General features: G+C 41.0%; 2 protein-coding genes across 8 annotated transcripts in view; one reads left to right on the forward strand and one right to left on the reverse strand.

Moving 5' to 3' along the window:
- Positions 1 to 5,874: 5,874 nt before the first annotated feature.
- C5H11orf58 (chromosome 5 C11orf58 homolog) lies at positions 5,875 to 11,473 on the forward strand. Its single transcript, XM_050975387.1, has 5 exons — positions 5,875 to 6,038; positions 6,224 to 6,304; positions 7,489 to 7,549; positions 9,080 to 9,189; positions 9,954 to 11,473. Exons 1-5 carry the CDS (start codon positions 5,979 to 5,981, stop codon positions 10,161 to 10,163), a joined length of 522 nt encoding a protein of 173 aa, XP_050831344.1. The 5' UTR covers positions 5,875 to 5,978; the 3' UTR covers positions 10,164 to 11,473.
- A 5,639-nt stretch (positions 11,474 to 17,112) lies between these two features.
- PLEKHA7 (pleckstrin homology domain containing A7) overlaps positions 17,113 to 20,290 on the reverse strand; it is a 144,898-nt gene continuing 141,720 nt past the window's right edge. For 6 of the 7 annotated variants that reach the window (XM_050974958.1, XM_030240013.2, XM_030240015.2 and 3 more), the window contains 2 exons: positions 19,890 to 19,995; positions 17,113 to 18,668 (listed from right to left, as the gene is read on the reverse strand). In XM_050974958.1, coding sequence (XP_050830915.1) covers positions 19,901 to 19,995 — 95 coding nt within the window. In that variant the 3' untranslated portion in view covers positions 17,113 to 18,668; positions 19,890 to 19,900. The remainder of the gene's footprint in view (positions 18,669 to 19,889; positions 19,996 to 20,290) is intronic. The other variant, XM_050974959.1, reaches the window with a different exon arrangement.

Here is a 20,290-nt window from a genome sequence, read left to right on the forward strand (position 1 = left end):
GAGTGTACAGTAGGTTCTTGGCAATGCTGCCATATAGTTTATAGTTTATTAATAGAGTGCAGATCTTGAAAAGACCACATTAATTTTAAAGGCTTGATGTAAGAAATAAGATGTTGGTATTAAGCAGGTAAAAGAGAGTAATGAATTTCACTTTTATTTTTGTGTTTCTTGCAGTCACTCAAAGCCAATAGGCTGTGACTGGAACACAATTAATAACCCATGAGCCCAGGAGAGGGATAAAGCAAATATGTATTTGAATGTCCTTTGTAGAGATCTTCCAGTAGCTAAGAGGAGCAAAAATCAGCATTGTCAAGGAGACACTCCTTCTGTGTTTTAAAGAACACAAGTCACAGAACACATCCAAAATGGCTAAATAACAGGGGTAATGAGTGATACACATTTTAACCAGATATAGTCAGGACACAAATTAATGAAATGGATTTTGTAGCAGGAAAAATCTTCCTGATGCAGTGGCAGGGGACAGTATTGTAATATAGCTCTACCAGGAAGGTGCAGATATTGACAGGAAAAATCATCTTCTGCAGTCTTCAAAGGTTATTTGGACACTGGGTACATATGAAAAGTCTGTGTGCTCTACTGATGATGAAAGTTGAGGAGAAACATTTCTTTTCAAAAAGGACCCTGACTTGGGAGCTGTGCAGATACATCAGAGCTTTAGCACACCTGTTTTTTTCACATCTTTAAAATATTTCTCTAAGGATCAAGTGAAACCAGCAGGATAAAGATACCAGGTGCTATTTCTTACTCCTTTCCACTGACCATTTCCACAAATGCTACTGAAGTCCCTAGGGAAAAAAACTACTACAATCATACAGGGTTAGGAAGGAGAACACACAGAGTCACAGATTTTTCCATACCACTTACTTTTCCTTCTAATTTCTCTTTGTTCATCCAATAAAAGATTCAAAGCTGTTAGGAACAGAAACAGTTATATGAAGAGACAAATTCTGTTTACAGACTGTTTTCAGCAGACTTCAAAGACTTTGGCTTACACAGCAGTATGAGACTCAAAAAAGGATAATGTTAATTGTGTTCAACCTTTTCCATCAGAGTGTTACTCACCTGGAGAATGTTAAGCAGTGGTTTATTCATACCATCTTCAAATTACTCCTAAGATAAATTCATTAAGATAATAATGTTAAGATTCGCTTTTCCCTGAAGTATTCTGATTTACTACAGATGGATGAAACAGTACACCAAAGGAAACAGAAGATACACCAAAGGAAACAGAAGATACACCCAAGGAAGGATGTACAGAGTTTCCACTCTAAACAAACACAATTAATTTTGATAATACTGAAGACTTTCTCCTCATTCAGACTCGCAGTAGAATAACTGAACTTGGCAGATACTTTTTGTGAAATGTCCTGTCTTTACTGGGGCTTTTATGTGCTAGCAAGCACAAAAGGAAAAAGAGGAAAGAAGTGAGATATATAAAACAGTATCTTCATTGCAATAAAAATGATTTTTACTCAGCTACAGTATTCTAGCACTGTACCCTTTATAGTGGTAAGTGAAGAGGCCTGGTCAGTTTAATACAATGTAACATCCTAAGAAAGCAAACCACTGTATTTCCTTATTCTGGGCTAGCTGGTTCAACATCAGCTCCAAGGAGGAGATACATTGTTGGCCTTGTCTGGCTACACTGATATAAAAACTACCTGGGAACTGTCTGCACTAGGACTGTATCAAAACAAAGCTTCTTAACATACCTTTTATGGCATTAAAAGATGGGAATTAAAAAAAGATAATAATCTTTGTAGAAGCCTAATACATGCAGGGTTACTAGAAGCCTGCACAGACCTAGGTTCAAGGACATAATCTCTCCAATCTTTGTTTTCTTCCTTTGTTAAACAGGGGCCACAATGCTTTCTTCTGTGGTGTTGAATAATGGCCTTTTCTTCTAGTCCAGAAATAAAAGTAAGTGAAGATAGTCTTTGTATTGATGTGCTGTCTGTCTTGTTTATGATAGAAACTACTTTGGTTTTAGATGGGAAGTGTTCTAAAAAAGCTTTTACAACAGGTTTAGAAATATAAAAGCCATTTCGGGATGAGGACCTCTCTATCCTTTATTTTGTTAGTTCTTGAAAGGGCTTTTTAAATGTTAGCAGCTACGACTGCCCTCGCTCAACTGATGCTCCCTTGTCAGCAATCCTTCTGTTGACATCTCTTTGTTTGCTCTCAGCTTGCCTCTCCTTCTTCCCAACCCCTTAAAAGAAAACAAGAGGTTGGAATTGAACTTTTGGCAGATATAGAGCCACTAAAATGCATTGAATATGTTCATTGGGCAAGTCAGATTTCAATAAAAGAGTTTCTTTCCTCACTTTCAGTGATATACACTTTCTTTCCTACACCTTCAGAACATTTTCCCTCTTCCCTGTGGCACCCTCCATATATTGCAGTAAGCAAAGATGCTCAGAAAACAGGAAGCATTTTCAGCTTAAATAGGTTAAAGAGATGAAAAGGTAGGGTAATGTCATGCTTCTATTTGATATAAAATAAAGATTTTTGTCTAAAAATAATGTAATTTAAGCTGTGCACTTAAAGTAGGTGTATGTGTACATATTTGGGTTTTTTCCAAGCTAAAATAAAAAGGCATTAATTTCCTTGTTAAGCTTTCTCACAGACAGGTACTGGCAGCATTCCCTGCCTCATGGTGATAGCTACTTTGAGTATGAGAAGTTCATTAGTAACAATTAAACATTCTACAGCACTTGAGAAGAGGTTGATCCTGTTTTATAAGGCAATGTCAGTGAGCATATTATAAATTACAGTAGTCCAATTACTCTACAGCTAATATTTAGCACTTATACTTTGCTTCAAACACACACTCTGCAACTGATAATTAATTCTTAATGCTGGCATGCAGACATATTATTCTAATTTCACAGATAAATCAGAAAAGAGAGATAATTTGCCAAAAGCCACTTAGTCTTGAGTGGAGTCAGGACTAACCAGGGAAAGATTCAACCCTGTATCCATGGCTTCCAAGCCAGGGCTAACCATTATCTTGGTCACTATGTGATAGTTGTATTATTGCAGCTCAGCCAAACTCTGCATGGCAAAGACATCCTAACCACATTATACTATGACAAATTATTTGGATGTCAGATCTGGTTCTACTCTATCTCTACAGAAAAAGCTAAAACCCAATTAAATAAAAAAATAATTGTGCAGAATGTATATCAGGATCTTCACTCATGAAACTGCTTCCAAAAGATCTTGCTAGACCTCAGCTTTCCCATCCTAATCCCTTTCCATGAAAGGAAATGAAATCTCATTATTTCAGTGAGTATCATTTCAGCAAGTTTCAGTTCATTTCACTGTACTTCACCTCCTGCCATTCCATCTAATTGTTTTCACTAAATTTCCAGAACTATCTTTTTCTTTCCTTGGCAAGCTTTTGTCTGCCTGAAAGTTTTTATAATGCTTTTTGAACTGTTGAACTTCAAAACCCAGAAGCTCCTCATTCAAGTGATTCTTCTGGCATGTCCTGTAACAGAGCTGGTGTGTACCTACCCTGCACCCACATGGATGGTCCCCATCCACAGAGAACACTTGCAGCTCACCACAGCAGCAGCAATATATTGAAAACTCTAAAGGGATAATTGTACATGACACAAATAATTCTGTTACCTTACTTGTCATTTCAGCTCATCTCACTCTTACCTCATTGCCTCTGTAAATGACCAACAAGAAACCTCATTTCTCCTCCCTCTAGTTCCTCCTTCTGCACAGGCAGCCCTTTGCCTGAGGTTCTGTTTCTGCATCACAGCCAGTTTGTGCTTCAGGACAAAACCTCACTCCCTGTGAATTGAATGGTAACTTCAGGACAGTGTCTTCAGAGAGACTATGGCAAAACAGTGGAAAACTCTCACAAATATTGCCCAGAATCCTTACCTATTGTTTTTTCTGTACTCCAGAACAGCCCCAGCAATTGGACAAGACATGTTTCTCTTTAGAAACTCAGTGTCCTTTCTTCTGAGAATAATGACATTTCTCTGTTGCTCAAAAGAATGCAGCCAATATAACACTGAATCCCAGCATGACAGGATTTTCAGAACTCCTTTCTTATCATTTATTAGTCTTACTGGAATTATATAAAGCTCATGAGTCACACATCCTCAGACATATCTGTAATATCTGCAGGAAGATAAGCAAAACCTTTACATAACCATTCTGCTATTAGAATCCACATTTTTATTAGCATTCAGATGACTCCATTTTTAAGTGATCCCACCATAGGTAGATGGCTGCCATTTAATGTTTAGGATGTCTTTGTTTGGTAAGATACCTCTTCCCTGCAAAAACAGAGCATTTCAAACAAGGGAGCAATAACCTAAGGGAGGAAAAAAAAATTGTAAAAGCCTCTCACTAAAATATCAGCCCCACATCATTATTCAAAATAGAAACAAAAACAAAATTAACAAACCATTGGTCAGACACATAAATATTAGTTCATTTCAGTTGTCCCATAAAAGACTTAAACTTAACAATAAGCCACAACTAAGACACAGTTATAATAGCTGATTTGAGCAGTCTTATTTTTTACACCTTTTTTCCCAAAGACAAACTTTCTCTGTTTCTCCCACAAGGGAAATATAGCCATGAAGTTAAAATTTCACCCTTGTTTTTTTAATTGAGATACAGGTCTTTAAGTGTGATAGTACAGAAACACTAATAACAAGTAAACTTTAAAAAAAAATAGAAAAATACAGTTTCACTGGTATTAGATTACCACAATTCTTATTAAGTTAAACAGACTAAAAAGACTGCTAGATACTACTAAAAATGGAGCTTTTAATTTATAAAGTAATATAATTTTCAAGGGTTTTTTTGTAATTTTACTCCTCTTGTTAGAAACAAATTTTAAACATAAAAAGTTAAATTAATCCATTACTACACTGTCTATATAATAGTCTGTACATTTAAATATATGAAACGAGGTTAAAGATGCAAATATTCCATTATCTTAAATTAATTATTGTTTCTGCTCATTTATCATTGTTAAACAAGAGGCACAGAAGCTATAGAAAGCAAATGTAACAACTCTGCCTTTCTGATTGGTTTTGCACACTGAAGCAGAGCAGTAACACAAACATGAAATAAAACATCGATATTCGAATGCTATTCTGTATAAACAGCCTTTGAAAATAATTATATTCTACATATCACATCATATTTCATAGCATATATAATATCATCATCATAGTTTGGATCTAATCTGCTCAAAAAGAGATCTAATTAAGACACTCACTTTGGCTCTTTGTAAAAAAAAAAAAAAAAAAAAAAAAAAAAGTATAAAAAATTGCACTCGTTTGTTTTAAATGTCCCCAGAGATGGAGATTCCCCAGGCAGCGTGTTCCAGTGCCCTGCCAGCCTCAGTGTAAGGAAATTTCTGCTGTGAAGGGGAAGTTTTTGTTGATGGTCATTGCTCCTCGTCCTGCACCACTGTGAAGAGTCTGGCATCCCCTTCTCGGCACCCGCCTTTGAGCTAAGATAAATCTGGGGACAGTGCCTCAATTTGTGTCTCATACTCGTGTGGGGGTGATGAAACAGCGGGGGCGGCAAACAGCCAGAGGCCCTGAGGGGTTAATGGGAACACCTGGAGCTGCGCACACAGGGCACCACTCGGGGCACACAAGCAGGGACCGGCGGGCACTGAAGCGAGCCGAGCAGCGGGCAGGGTTCCCACACCGCCATCCCCGCTGCCGAACGCCGGAAAGTGCCGGGAAGGTCCGGCACCCGTCTCCCGGCAGCGCCGCCGCCCGCCCCGAGGCGGGGCCCGGCCCGGCCGTCACGGCCGCGGAGGCCTCTGGGACACGCAGCCCTTGCCCGCCCGCGCCGCGCCGCCGCCGCCCGCCCGGAACTACCGGTCCCGGCGCGCCCCGCGCCCGCCTCCGCGGGAGCGGCTCCGGCAGGAAGGCGGCAGCGCGGCCCGGTCACCCAGCCCGGCCATGAGCTCCGCCAGGGAGTCCCAGAGCCAGCACGGCCTCAAGCGAGCGGCCTCCCCCGATGTAACCGGGCGCGGGGCGGCGGCGCGGCGGGAGGGGGTTGGTGGCGCGGGGGGCGGCGGCAGGGCCGCGGCTCGGCGGTGGAGCCCCCGGCGGGACGCGGGCAGGCCGCGGCCTCCCGGGCGGGCTGCGGCGGGGCGGAGGGGCCGCTCGGGGCGGGCGGGCGCAGTGAGCTTATGCTCCCGCAGGGCTCCAGCAGCTGGGAGGCGGCGGACCTGGGCAACGAGGAGCGGAAGCAGAAGTTCCTGCGGCTGATGGGCGCCGCGAAGGTGAGGCCGCCCCGCTGCCCATCGCCCCCACGGGGGCGGGCACGGCGACCGGGGTGCTGCGGGGCGATCTGAGCCAAGCGACAACACCACAGAGCTGCCGGGCTTTGGGGCTCTCCTCTAGGAGGATTTGGGTTTCACCGCTGTTGTGTCAGCAGCCGTGTTACACAAACCGCGCTCGGAAGTTGTCGAGTCCTGCCTCCCCACCCCACGCCTTAAATGCTTTCAGACCGGCTCGTAAAATTACTTGTTGACGCTTCCGAGAGACAGGCCTTGTTAGAAATTAACAAAGCTACCTACTAGGTCTGTAAATTTCTCTGTCACTGCAAAAGCTTTTTTAAGAGTGGTAGCTTAAGGACTAAACCACTAAAGTCTAGGGAATATTTTTAAAGAAAAAATACGCTAAAACTCGATTTCTATCACGCTGCAAAAAATGCTGCAAAACTGGTTAAATGTAATAATGATTTTTTCATGTATAAAATGGTGGTTTAGTATTGCACTTTTACTTACTTTCAGTCATTTTTACCTGTAGTAGCTTATTTTGCTTGAATACAGTAATTTTGTAAGCTAAAATAGCTAACTGTTTTAAAGAGGTGAAAGTTAATACTTGGTAGTGGATAGGGATAGTGCCCCATTAAAGCACCCCAGTACCACTAATCTGAATGTCTGCTTGGGTGCTTAATGCTGCTTGCTGTGTAATGCCAGTTCTTGCCTATTGGGACACATTTGCTAATGAGCAACTACTGAGCCAATAAATTAATCATCACTGTGAAGGGCTTACCTGACACTGTGACCAGTCTGAAAGTGGGATTGTCGTAAGATGCACGGCCTGAACTGTTGCAGAGTGTCAGAGAAAGGGTAAATGATCAGAACCTGAAAACACATCTGTCTAGCATCATGTAGTATAATTTTTGTATCAGTGGCAAGAAACAGAGTGAAATAGAAGCATCTCTGGGGTCTGGCGAGGGCAGAGTGTGTAGCTGCTGGGGTTTATTTTTCAGAAAATTCAGCAAAAGAAAAAGGATACCAGCTTACCTAGAGGCAGCAGCTGTTAGCTAGGAAAGCTTCCAGTCCTGCAGTTGGGTGGCAGGGTTTGACAGCATATCTTTTCCATTCAAGATGTCCAGGATGTTGGCAGAGCTGTCAGTGCACCCTAAAGCTCCAAAACAAACTGCCTTTTCTTTTAGAAAGAACATACTGGCCGCCTTGTTATCGGAGACCACAGATCAACCTCTCACTTCAGGACAGGTCAGTTTATCCAAGAGCTGATACAAAGTTGGAAATCTAACCCTTATTTAGGAACATTCCAGTGCTCTGAGCTTGGTAGATAATGGCAGGGAGGGATTTCAGGATTCATGGCTGCAGCTAAAGCTGGGTCAGGCTGTGGAGTTGTAGAAGTTCTTTACTTCTTTTAGATTACTGACAAATGGTTTCTGTGACCACACTCACTTGCTTTTTAAAGTCTAGTATGTGCCAGGATAGCCAAACTATGTACACAGAAAAGAACAGGGGTTGATTTGTCCCTGACCTGGTTACCTATTGAATAGAAAGATCTCTGCCCTAAAGCAATGAGGAGAAAGCTGAAAAACTATGAGGTAATAGCTGCAAGGTCATCTGCCAGATCAAGGCAGTCAGCAATAATTGGATGTCTTGTAGGACCATGGTAACCCCTTATCATGCTTGGGAAGTCAAAGTACATGGCACCAAGCTGGGTTGGACTGCACTGCCTGAGAGAAGCCTTGATAAAGCCTTGTGGAATAGCAGCTGTCAGCCCTCCAGAAAACGTTCCTTCATATTCCAGAAAACTTTCCCTGATGCGCTCCACTGATCATTTTTCACGTGATGAAAAATTATCCATGGCCCAAAATAAGCCTGAGGATTGGTTCCAGGTGCTGCTGCTCTTAGCTTACAGAGACTGAGAATCACTCCTTCATACCTGAGTGTCTAGAAAGGAAGTGATGCTTCTCCTTGAAGTCATACAGAATCAGCACTCATTTGTTAATAGCAAGAAGTTAAAATGCTGGGGGTTTTAACACTTCTTTGTCCAACATACAGCTCTAATTTCCAAATGAAGAAATGTGGATTTGCAATAGAACCTTTCAGCTTCACAGAGATACAAATTAAAAGCTAGTGTTGTAGGCCTCCTGGAGAGAATTAGAGATTCCTACCTTTTCCAGGTACATAGGAACCTTAAGTATTTTAGACCACTCACTCAAGTAAATAAAGGGACTATAGAAGTAGCTCATGAAAATTAGTTTTTCTGCTAATTGCTAAGGATGGAAAAATACAGAGCTGTAGTAACTGCTCCTTGTAATTTGGAATGCATGAAACAGTTTCAGATACAGCTCCATAAACAAGAGTGGTGCTATTGTCCCAAGGCATGATGCTATATCTGAGGGATGATTTCATCACAGTAATCCCGTGTTATGTAGTGAAGGTCACAAAGTTTCTCCTTGCTGGGGCATGTTGCAGTATTGGCTGGAAGCACAGAGAACTCACACTGATTACATTTACCTTGTTCTGTAGAACATAACACTGCATAGTGCAACTGTGGAATGCATCAGGTCTCAGGAACTTCCCAGTCCTCTTTGTATCAAAGCCGTCCTGCTTGCACCTTGGTACTGTTGCTTTAAAGTCTGATGGTTTGTATGCAGTAACACTGGATCCTAGTTTAGAATGGTTGCATTTAAACTTCTTGCCTTTGAAAATGTGACTTCCTGTAATTTGGTGTCTTTGTTAATTTGAATAACCATAACCAAAGTACCCTGGACAATGCAGGGGAAGAAGACAAGAAAATGAACGAGGAGTTGGAGTCTCAGTACCAGCAGAGCATGGACAGCACCATGTCGGGGCGGAACCGGCGCCACTGCGGGCTCGGCTTCAGCGAGGTACTGAGTTCATTTCTGAGTGATTTGGCTTTCACTTCACTGAGACAAGGTGGTACGGGGTTTAAAAATCCATGCAGACTTCCATGGTTTGGGTTAAAGAACAAACACTTATTGCAGCCACTTGGCTGCTGTTTGTGTACACTGGGGTGGTCATTTAGGTGCTCAGAAATGACTGATGCTTCTCGTTGTTCTGAGAAGTGAAGACTTCTGCTCCAGAGCAGTCTGATTAGGGCACAGAGTGACAGTTTTTATATATTAAATCAAGGTGTTGCTGAGGAATACATAAGTAGGGAGGATAACCATCTGCATTGTTGTTAGCAGTATCATTGGATTGCTTCAGCATTCCTCATGCTGCAGTTCGCTAAGTGTCCTTTCATAGATCAGTCACAAATGTGAATTCTGGATGGCCTAGCTTTAGTTCCATGGTGTCACTCTGTGACAAATATTCCAGTGTCAATACTGGAATTACTGAACTGATGTGATCTAGAACTTCAGACACACTGAATGGTGTCTAGGATTTCTGCTGTAACTAAATAAACCAGTGGCTGATGAATTCATGTCACAGCTGGCATGATTAACCACTTCAGGGAGTTGCTTTCTGTCTAGTAGTTTGTGTCTTATGGGCCTCTGTTTAGCAACAAGACCCATTTTAGTGCCAAAATGAAAGAAGCCATTAAGTGAAATAATCTCACAGGGAAATTTTAAAGGCTGCAGTGGAGTTGCCAGGAAATAATATTTTATCTCTCTATAATCTGAACTTACAGTTTCAGGAAGATGAACAAGAAGAGGAGGCAGCTGGACACTCCTCTGATGAGAGTTCAGATGATTCTGAAAGTGGCTCTGATTCAGAGCAAGAGGAGTCTGCAGAGGAGCTACAAGCTACTGAAAAACATGAGGAAGCTGAGGTTCCAGAAAACAAAAAAGAATCAAAAAGCAATTATAAAATGATGTTTGTGAAAGCCAGTGGTTCATAACTGCAGATGTAACAGCTTTGTATTTAAAGTACAGTAAGCCTTATTGTTACAGTGCAAAGTGGAGGACTGCTACAGCACAGATCTTTGTATTTTGATTTTAAAAAGACCCTGTTAGATGACAAAAAGTAGTATTTGCTTTCTGTTGCCATGGATAACATTTTTATGGGCGCAGTGATATTACTGCTTTTTGTAAAGTGTATAAAATCCTGGATGGAGAAATAAATTTGTTTTGTTCCTGCCCAATCTTTACAATGTTATCTGAACTATCCCTTCCCTTATTCCATGCCAGATAAGGAAGCTTCATGTTAGTGGTTTATTCAGTTAGTGCCCCAGTCTTGAATTTTTGACTATTAAGATTACATGTGAATTACGTGATGTTGCATTAGTTGTAAAATACCAATATCAGCATTATTCTGTGATGTACTAGAGCTTTAAACAATGATTTTGTCTATAGATGCTAGTGTTGGCAGGCCTGAGGAGAAATTGCTCACTTTTGTGACAGCATTGATCATCTGAAGTCCTAGAGCAGTTGCATAGAGAATATGTTTTAGAAAAGAGTAATACAGCAGGAGGCTCTAATTGCTTCTTTGGCTTTTTAATGAGGAGGAGGAGCTGTAGTTGTTTCTACCTTTCAGTAGAAAATAGTGATTTTTTGAATTACTGGTTCCTGGCTAGAGCCCTGAGCTGTTATTAAAAATAACACCACCCAGATAAACCAGTTTACTTTGAAAGAGAAAGTATACTTTGATAATGAAAAGGATATACAAATCATTTTAGCTTTTTTAAAATATAGAATAAAGAGTAAAGTATGCAAGCCCTTCTTCCTTTTCTCCCTGCACATGCATCACTTGGAGGTCTGAGTCAATTAGCACAAGGCTGTACCTGTCAAGCTGATATGCCTAGAAAGCCAGGAGTTCAGCAACTCCTCCCAGCAAGAATTAAACACATCCATTCCTCTGCAAAGTCAGTGCATTCATGTAATGAATAAAATATCAGAGCTTTTTAGACCTTTTTTCCTCTTAGTACATCAGACAGATCACCTGCCTCTCCTGGCTGGGAGAACAGGACATCTGCCCTGTACCTCTGGTACCTCCACAGCAGTGTTCTAGGGGACACTCGGGGTGCTCCTGGGGACTCTGTTTCTGTGTACAATTCCTGATGTGCAGACAACATTTCCAAGCCAGTTGGCTGAAGGAAAGCAGCAGTTTGTACTATCAGTGCCTAGTTGAATGTAAACATTGCAGCATCAGCTATTGGGGGAGGACTTGGAATAAGTATGGAAAAAATAAAAGTAATATTGTAAATAGAAACTGAGTGTAGATTTTGATTACTGTGTTTTACTACATCTGCATTTTATACAAGCTCTTCCACTCATTCCATTTCAAGAACCAGGTTCCAGCAGCCACCAACAGTCATTTGTACTTGATTTGCAAAGATTTTTCTGTTTTCCCAATACTGCAAACTTCTAATACATAGGGGAAGAATTTAAGTAGCTTGTGCATTGTGAAGAGAGAAAACCTCACCATGACTTAGGAAAGCTGCTCTGTCTCTAGGAAATAGAGTGAGATACCTCCCTAAGAGATCAGCTGATCACTTTCCTAATAGACCCATTCCAAGTTTTCCTGGTTAGACACTCAAGCTGAACTCGAACCAGCATTTCACTGTTGAAATCCTTTAGCTGTGGCTGCCACTCACCTCTCTGCCTTCTCTGTCCCAGCCGAGCTGCTCTCTGAGCTCTTCCACCAGCATGCAGCCATGCAGAGATTCATGGTGGGATCTGGAAAGACCCAGGAAAAGCAGATCCAGGCCAGTCCTGCACAGCTCTCTACTGACAGACAAAATGAGGGGCTCTTCCACTCAGCCTCTTGCCTCCTTCATTAGGCCATCAGTTTCAGTTTTAATTAAATAGAACACACAAAGATAAAATAATAAACTGAAATTAAACTATTCTAGATACAGCTCTGACGGGGGAAAAAAAGAAAAAATCAGCAGAGTTTCCATCCCCCAAAAGTCAAACACCAAATACGAACATCTGATGAGATTTGGGGTAACATCTGTGATGCTGACCTAAGACTCACCTGCTCAAAATAGGAAGAGTTATTCTATACAGTCTTGTCTGTTTCTGCCTAGCATTTATAAACATTCTAAGAACTTGCAGACTGATCGATGAAGCAGCATAAGCTTCTCCCTATATACCATGAAAGGCTGATTTAGCTCAGTTTGTGCAGTGAATGCACAAATTGAGTGCAATTCTGGAGTCAGTTTTAGCAACATTTGCTACAACAGTATCAGCAGTAGTAGCATGGATAGGAGCAGGATGGTTTCAGCTCATTGGAGACAGGGAACACTGGAAAAACCCAAGTCTGTGTCTCGGTTGACTCCAGGCAGCCCTTAGCTTTTTCAAGTTGGTATGGAAGGAGCTGCCAGAGATGACAACAGAACACATCATAAGCAGACACTGACAAACAAGAAGGGCAAGTGCATTTGTCTATTAAAACAAGACTTGTCCACTGAAATTCCTCAACTCAAAGACCAAGTGATTTCCATCTCAATAGAAAGGCAGGAGTCTGCCTGTTCTCCTACACCTCAGGGAAGGAGTGAAGTTAGGCCACAGAAGTTTGTCACAGAACAACCATCACATCTGCTAAGTTTTCATCTGTTTCTAAACCACACTGAAAATTTGCTTACACAAAGAGCAACACAGGTGCATTCTCAGCACTTGGCTTTGGAAAACTGAAAACACCTGAATGAGGTCAAATGCACTGGTGTGCCTGTTCCCCTTCCATTTGCCCTGGAACCAGGAACCCCTCCAGGTGAGCTCCATCACAGCCCCAGTGCCCATGGGTCTGGCAGTCACCACAGAGAGTGCTTCTAAGCCAGGTAAAAAGGGATTCTCAGCATCCTACAGGAATTCTCCGAGGCCAAGGAAACCAGATCTGTAAGTTGCCCTGTAGTTTCTTGCAACTGCTTTGCAGTTTACTCTCCCTTTCTTCCTGAAGAGGAGGCTGACAACTTGATTCCTGAAAGCACAATTTATAGGCCAGCTTCAAAGCCATAGGTCCCTCTAAGGCTCTGGTTGGGGAATTCACATCAAAGACGATGTGCACATGTTGTTCTGATGCCAGAGAGGACGCTTGGTAGAAATCTCCGTGGATTTGCTACAGTCCCCAGTACAGGGATTAAATTATGCACTGAAGCTGCCTCTGTAAACTGCAGGAGACAAAGAGAATAAGTGGCAGTGCAATATCTCATAATCAAAGCCTGGCACGGCTCTTTGCATCAGTCTCTTGGAAGCTGTCAGGGGATTAAGAGAAGGGACCATGTGTCAAGGTACCCGCAACTGAAGGGACAGAGAAAAAGTTGGTTTTGTTTGCTTTTAAGCCTGTCACCTCTGCACTTTTCCTGAGAAAAATATCTTAGTGCAAGAGGTGTACAGCATCATGATGGAAGGTGAGTTTCCTTAGTTTTTGCACAGCATTAAAGAAACACAGTGCTTGGTAATTTGACCCATTTGAGTTACTTTTGATGTGCAGGTGCAGAAGGAGCTCACACTTACGGTTTGTGCTATGATCTATCCAAACCCAGTACCATTTATGGTGGCCATATGAGGATCCAGTGGAGAAAAATTAAAAGGCAAGACTGAAAAGAACTTTAAATGCTGTCTAGGAAAAAAAGGGCAGCAACTGGCATTAGAAAAGACAATTGTCCTGCTACCAAAACACTACCCTGAAGTCATCACTGATTCTCCTTCATCCACTACTACCATCAATATCCCACTCCCTTGTTTAACTCTTTCACAAGGTATTTTTTGTAGTGGGACATAAAACATTCTCATTTCCCAGCTATTCCTTCTTACCTTCTCCACTACAACTTAGGCCAAGTCCTTTCATTGAAGCATTTTGATGCTGTCCACGTCCAAGTATTTGAGCTCTTTGCATCTTCTTACTACCTCTCATTTCCCACCACCAGGCTGCTCTCCACCCTCACCTTCAGCCTCTTATTTACACTTTGCTTGCAGATACATCTCTACCATGATTTCCTACAATCTCACTATTCACCTTTAATTACTTAATCTCTTCCTTCTTTTAGTGCTTCCTTATGCTACTGCTCTTGGTAAGAGGATTCAAGAAAACATGACTGTCCTTCAGGTTTACATGTGGTAACACAATTTGACCAACAGCTGCTCCAAAAATGCTAATTCTGTTTTCTTTGGAGGCTGTTTTCCACTCCCTGTAAGGCAACCAGGAGCACTGGCATGTAAATAACAAGTCAACAGTGCTCAAATGTGCATATACTTTCTATATGCACTCACTTTTTACACATATTCAATACTTTCTGGTTTTATTTACTTTATAATTAGCATTTGAAGTTATTCCACCATCTCCCAGCAATTTCACAGCAGCTTTTATAATCTTACCTCCTTCTTACATTTACCTGTAGTTTAGCATTCCAAGTGTGGTTGTTGCACAGGATACCTCAACAGACTTGTATTAAAAATGCTCTTTAAAATTCCAGAGCTTTGAACTAAAGAAATATCTCAAGAAGTTTTCATGGAAAGTTCATTGCAGTTGGTTCAATTCAGCTGCAGTTAGATGCACCTTTTCAAATAATGGGGAAAAAAAAATGTAAAGGGGTCAGACCCAATCAATACAGTTGTTCAAACAGAATTTCAGGCACTGTGATGTGGGGATTTTTTGTGCTCTTTCTTTGTACTGCTCTACTATGAAGAAAGGTTGCTTTTGCTAGTAGAGCAATAAAAATCTTAGCCTTTTGAATACAGCCAAATAACCAATGGGGATCTTTACCAGGTGTGGAAAATACAGCAATTTTTTCATGTTTTTCTTGTGCATGGCTTTGTTCTTTTTACAACCATGCAGTACACTGGCACACTACACACAGCACAAGCAAACACTTAAAAATACCCACAGACAGGCATAAATCAGAGGGGTAACATCACATCCTGCCTTCTGCATCTTCTAAGTCTTCACACTAGGTAAATCTGGTCTTTCCTTCATAGAACATCCAGAAGTTAATTGCTAAGACACTTGGGAAATAAGTAGTTTCCTAGAGGGGAACAGATGCTGATATAAAAAACATATATTTATTTATTTATTTATTTATATTTATATTTAAGGATCTGGAAGTCAGAGGAGTAAATGGTACAGGGGAAAAAATAATGCTGTGAAGTACCAGAATGGGTTGGGAGTGCTCTGCCTTCTCAGAACACCAACCCCTCCCTCCCAAGGCTGTGGGATACCCAAGACCACCCTGATGGGCTTGAAGAGCTTTTTGAAACAGCAGCACACAAGTTTAGTAGCATCCTTCAGTAGCTTTTCTTTCCACACCTAAGATACTCTCCAGAAGAGAATCTCTCAGCAGTTTCCTGAAAAACCTTTGTATCTACTTCTGGTGGGTTTGTTCTTGTTAGTGATGTGGTTTTTTTTCTTCCCAAGTGTTCCAAAACAGCCTGGATGGCTCAAAGTACTGCCCACCTGCCCAGTCCTTTAAAACAAACAGCACAATACAGATGCACAAATACAAACAGTCCTACAGCTCAGCAGGATTCCTTGCAGCCCAGCAATCCCACAAACTTAAAAATAATAGTGAAAAACAGGGCTGGGGGCTGCTGTGCAAGTCCAGGAAGGTGAAAGAGGTGTCATTTACAGCTATCAGGCTGTACTTTTATAAATGCAGCTGGGCAGTAAATGTTTAGTAACTTTGGCTGAAGAAACTGGAGACAGCTGTATATGGGAAGAGAATTCAGCCTCCAAAATTTTTGCTTGGTATAACATTACAAAACACTAATTAAAAACCAGCACAATCAAAAGAACTGACACTGTTTTCTAATGAGTGAGTTCAATTAGTCCCAAACACTGCCTGTTGAACAGTGAAGAGGGAGGAAAAAAGTCCACTTTCTGACCAAAATTATATTGATCTGCAAGTTCACATAATTTTTTTGTAGTTTTAGTATCAGAAAGTAGCTTGTAACACCCTGAAAAGAGCATGTAGATTAAAAGGAACAGAACTGAAAAAGGAAATTGAGCCAAACTAAACACTCTATGCATAGGAAAACTGGTTATTCCTACTTAAAAACTACACCTATCCTTACAAAAGATGGTCATTAAGAACAGCATTTCACATATTCAGCAAAAAGGTTTGGAAGAAAAATTACCTTATTTTTTCCCAAATATGGGATTAACTAGGGACATGACCAAAATCTTTCAGTCAAGACTGGTTCTGTTGAAAATGTTAATGATGAAACTGTTCAGGGCAAAATCCTTCTCTTCCACACAAGCTTGAATGAGCAGATTTTGTGTGTGTGATCAAAGAAAAGAGAATGAGCATCTGTCCCATCCTGCAGAGCAGCACTGCCTGTGCTCCTTTCCCTTCACTGCCTTGCTGTGTCCCACAAAAAAAGGATGAGCACATCCTAAAGCAGCTCAGCTCCCAATTTCTGCCAAGGACTCACAGCCTCAAACACTCACCCTCGAGTTTGTGCAGCCATCACTAAGCCATAGAAACACTTTTAATTGGTTTTTTTTTCAAAAGAATTCAACATGTCCAGTGCTCTCCATCAACCTGGGTGTCTTTTGAGGGAATTGCTGGAAAGTCAAATGCTGCCAGTGAGCTGCAGCTTTGCCAGTGCCCACCACCTTCCCCTCAGCCAACACCCCACTCTTGCTATTCAATAAAGGCAGATTTCATCAATTGCTTAGAAAACATTTCTAAAAACAAAACAAAAAATCAACTAACAATAATAATCAACAACAAAATGTAGAATTGGTGTGGAGAGAGACTGATTCAAATCCCAGTAAAATAAGTGCAAAACTGGGGAACTTGGATGGGAGTTGAACCAAAGAAGAGCAAAATGTGATAAAAGCACAAATGACTCCAGATTTCCAAATAGCTGGACACTGATAAGAGAGCAGACAAGACAGAGGCAATAGGAGGCAGTTATGTTAATATTTTAATCTGTACATATACCATTTTCCAAACGGTTACATTTTATTTAAATTAATGTTTTCTTGCAAAATAGTCATTTATGCTTTCAAAACTCTTTTATAAAGGCAAAAATAAATCATTATTTTGGCAAAAGGTTTTGAAGTTGATACTGGCAGTATTGAGGTAAAATAGATTGCATTAGCTAAATATATACTTTTAAGAATATTTCTGAGTATAGTGTTAATATATGATGATTTGTCTTAAAGTCTGAAACACAAAGGTCAATTCCAAGGGGTTTTTAGCTACTTGAATACAGGGAATAGACAAGTTAGTGGTTTCACAAAATACTGCAGAAGTATTTCTCAGTTATTTCTCATCCAGAGCTGAACTCAGCTACTAATTACATAACATTGGGAAGTTTTTGCATGTCTTGCATTCAATGCATACACAGGGTTTTTTTAAGTATAGCTGCAGCAATACATTTAATCTTATTTTCTCCTTATTTTAACCAGCTCACCCTTTGCCCTATGCATAAGTACAGCACAGAATTTCAAAGTTTGGCAAAGATAAGCACCAGGTGAACATACACAGGAAATCAGCAGGTGCCACATTCCATTAGCTTTGCTGTTTCTAGGATAAACACTAGTCAGTACATCATACTGTAATGTCTATTGAAAAAATATCAGAAGAAAAATACATATTTACTAGCCAAATGACACATTGTAATTGTTTATTGCTTACTTCACATATTTTAATTAAAAATCATCTTCTTTCACATCTCAGCTTCCAAAAAAAAAATAAAAATTTGTTAGCTGTTTGTTATAGAGGGGGCAGCACTACTTTCAAGGGCAACCTAACAAACTGTGGATTGATACCACTAAGTTAATCATCTGGGATCATAAAAAAGGGGAGTTAAAACTGGCTTTTGTTATGGCTTTCTTGGGAAATTTCAGCTATACAGTGGTTACTAATATTTAGAAATTCAAGCTAACAGTTCTTGCAATGGATTATTTCATGGGCAAAAGGGTGGGTGATTAACTCTACAAAAATATTCAATCTGAAACACCCTTTCACCAAACCTGTCACCTGTGTTAGCCCTATCCATACCCTATCAATGTGCTTCTAGGTTTGTTCAAATTTGCAGGGTTTTTCTCACAAAACTTTACCATGTGCATCTGAGCCTGAGGGGGAAGTAACAGCATCTTTTAGTATCTAAGCAAGAAGTGTCTTTTAAAATGAATTCAGCCCTTGATTAAAAAAAAACCCTAAAATACACCATTCTAAAAATACATGGTCAGTATTTTACAGAGTCTATTAAAAGTGCCATTTATTCGTATAAAAACATGTGAACTAAACTGAAGTCAAATAAAAAATGATCTGCAGTCCTCTTCATTGTCGTAGAAAATCCCCCTATCATTCTCTGAATGTCTTTCCAGAAGAAGGTGTCACCAGCCAAGGAGTGCATCCACAGAAACCTGGGAAAGGATCTCCTCTGTCCTCCACGCGGTGTCACAGAGCGGGATTTGCCTCCAGTCTCACGTCAGTGCTCACTTACTGCTTTGGCTGGTGTGAGGGAAAACAGAACATGGTTAAATATTGAAGGCAGTCAGCCAATGCCCAGCAGTAAGAAATTGCTGGGAACTTTATTTTTTTTTTAAGCCTTTTGCAGTTTGACAGAAGGAACAATTGATACAGGCACGTTAATTGTCTCATGATGCCACTGATGCTCAAGCTCCTGTGTCCCCAGCACATCACAGTTACTTTCTTTTTCTGAAGAAAACACAACTTTATATAAATATACATCTGTAACTGTGTGTCTATGTGTATATACTTGTACAGATGTGTGCTAGACATGTTTTTAAGTCAGTCTGCAATCACAGAATGGTTGGGGTAGGAAGGGACCTCTGAAGGTCAGCCCCAGCCCCCTGCTTGAGTCCCTGGCACTGTACAATTATTTGAGTTACTCAAGCAACCCTCTTTACTACTTTATCTCTGCTTTATCTTCTTGTTCAGTTTCAGGCCATAAAATTGAGCCCAAAAAAATCAGAAAGATAAGAAAAATATAAAAGGAAAATATGGGTATGTCTTAACTAGGGGCACACTCAGCAGTTGCATACAATATTTACACCTTTTCCTACTTCCAATTTCAAACAGGGGAATCTCTGCAAATCCTATAGAGAAGGGATAAAAATGCAGATGTTTCTTTGTATGGGCAACAAAATTATCACAATTTTAATACTTGAAGTGGCAAAATAACCTAACCAGAGACAAACTCCATCTTTTGTTAACATGATCCAATAAAAGGCACGATTGAAGTCAAACACAACATTGCAGGATTAGTTACAAAGGGCCAAATTTTCAGCTCACCTCGGCTAAGACTCTGATGCCAGCTCATGTGTAGGATACCAGCCCACAAAGGAAGCCCCTGCTTGTGCAAGGGTGAACTTTGGATTCTCTCTCTGCATGCCCTGAGCAGCCACCAGAGCACAGAAGGCTGCTGAAAACCTGGCCCCCTGTTACCCAGAGCACAGACATCTCCTCCCTTCACCACAGAGGGACTGAGGAAGCACCTCACCTGCACAGCAACAGCACTTAACTGAAGACTTGAGCAGCCCACGTGTTAGCTCAACAGAAGCAATATTTACAAGAATAAAAGGTTCCTGGAAAAGGAGCTGCATGCTTTCATTCAGAGGGATTCTTGGTTTAGTAAAGGAGTTAAAATTTAGCAAGCCACAGCACAGGCACGATGGCAGATCAGACATGCCGAGAGCAGTTAGTTCTTACTTGGAAGGTGTTTAAACAAATGTGTAGTGAAATCCATTGCTTAAGGGGGAGTGAGGTGGCTGTGGTACAGGTGAGGGTGCTTTGGGTGGGTAGGTCAACTGCTGAGCTAGAAGGGATCACACACAGGAATTAGGCTGCACAATCAAACATTCCCATCATAAACGGAGTCACCTTAATTTTCTACTGCCTGATGAGCAATGAATGCAGTGCTGCACCATTGCAGTCACATGGAACACAAGGTAAACAACATTTCTACCTGCTGCTTTTTTCTACTCCTTGCATAAATCAAACAAATAAAGATTCCTGCTTGCATGAGAGTATGGACAACCAATCTTAAGATGAAATTTCACAGGAACATTATGAAGGCACACAACACTGACATACTCTCCTCGGCTTAAAGC

The sequence above is a fragment of the Serinus canaria genome, chromosome 5 (genome assembly GCF_022539315.1).
Source record: "Serinus canaria isolate serCan28SL12 chromosome 5, serCan2020, whole genome shotgun sequence".
NCBI classification, from domain to species: Eukaryota; Metazoa; Chordata; class Aves; order Passeriformes; family Fringillidae; genus Serinus; species Serinus canaria.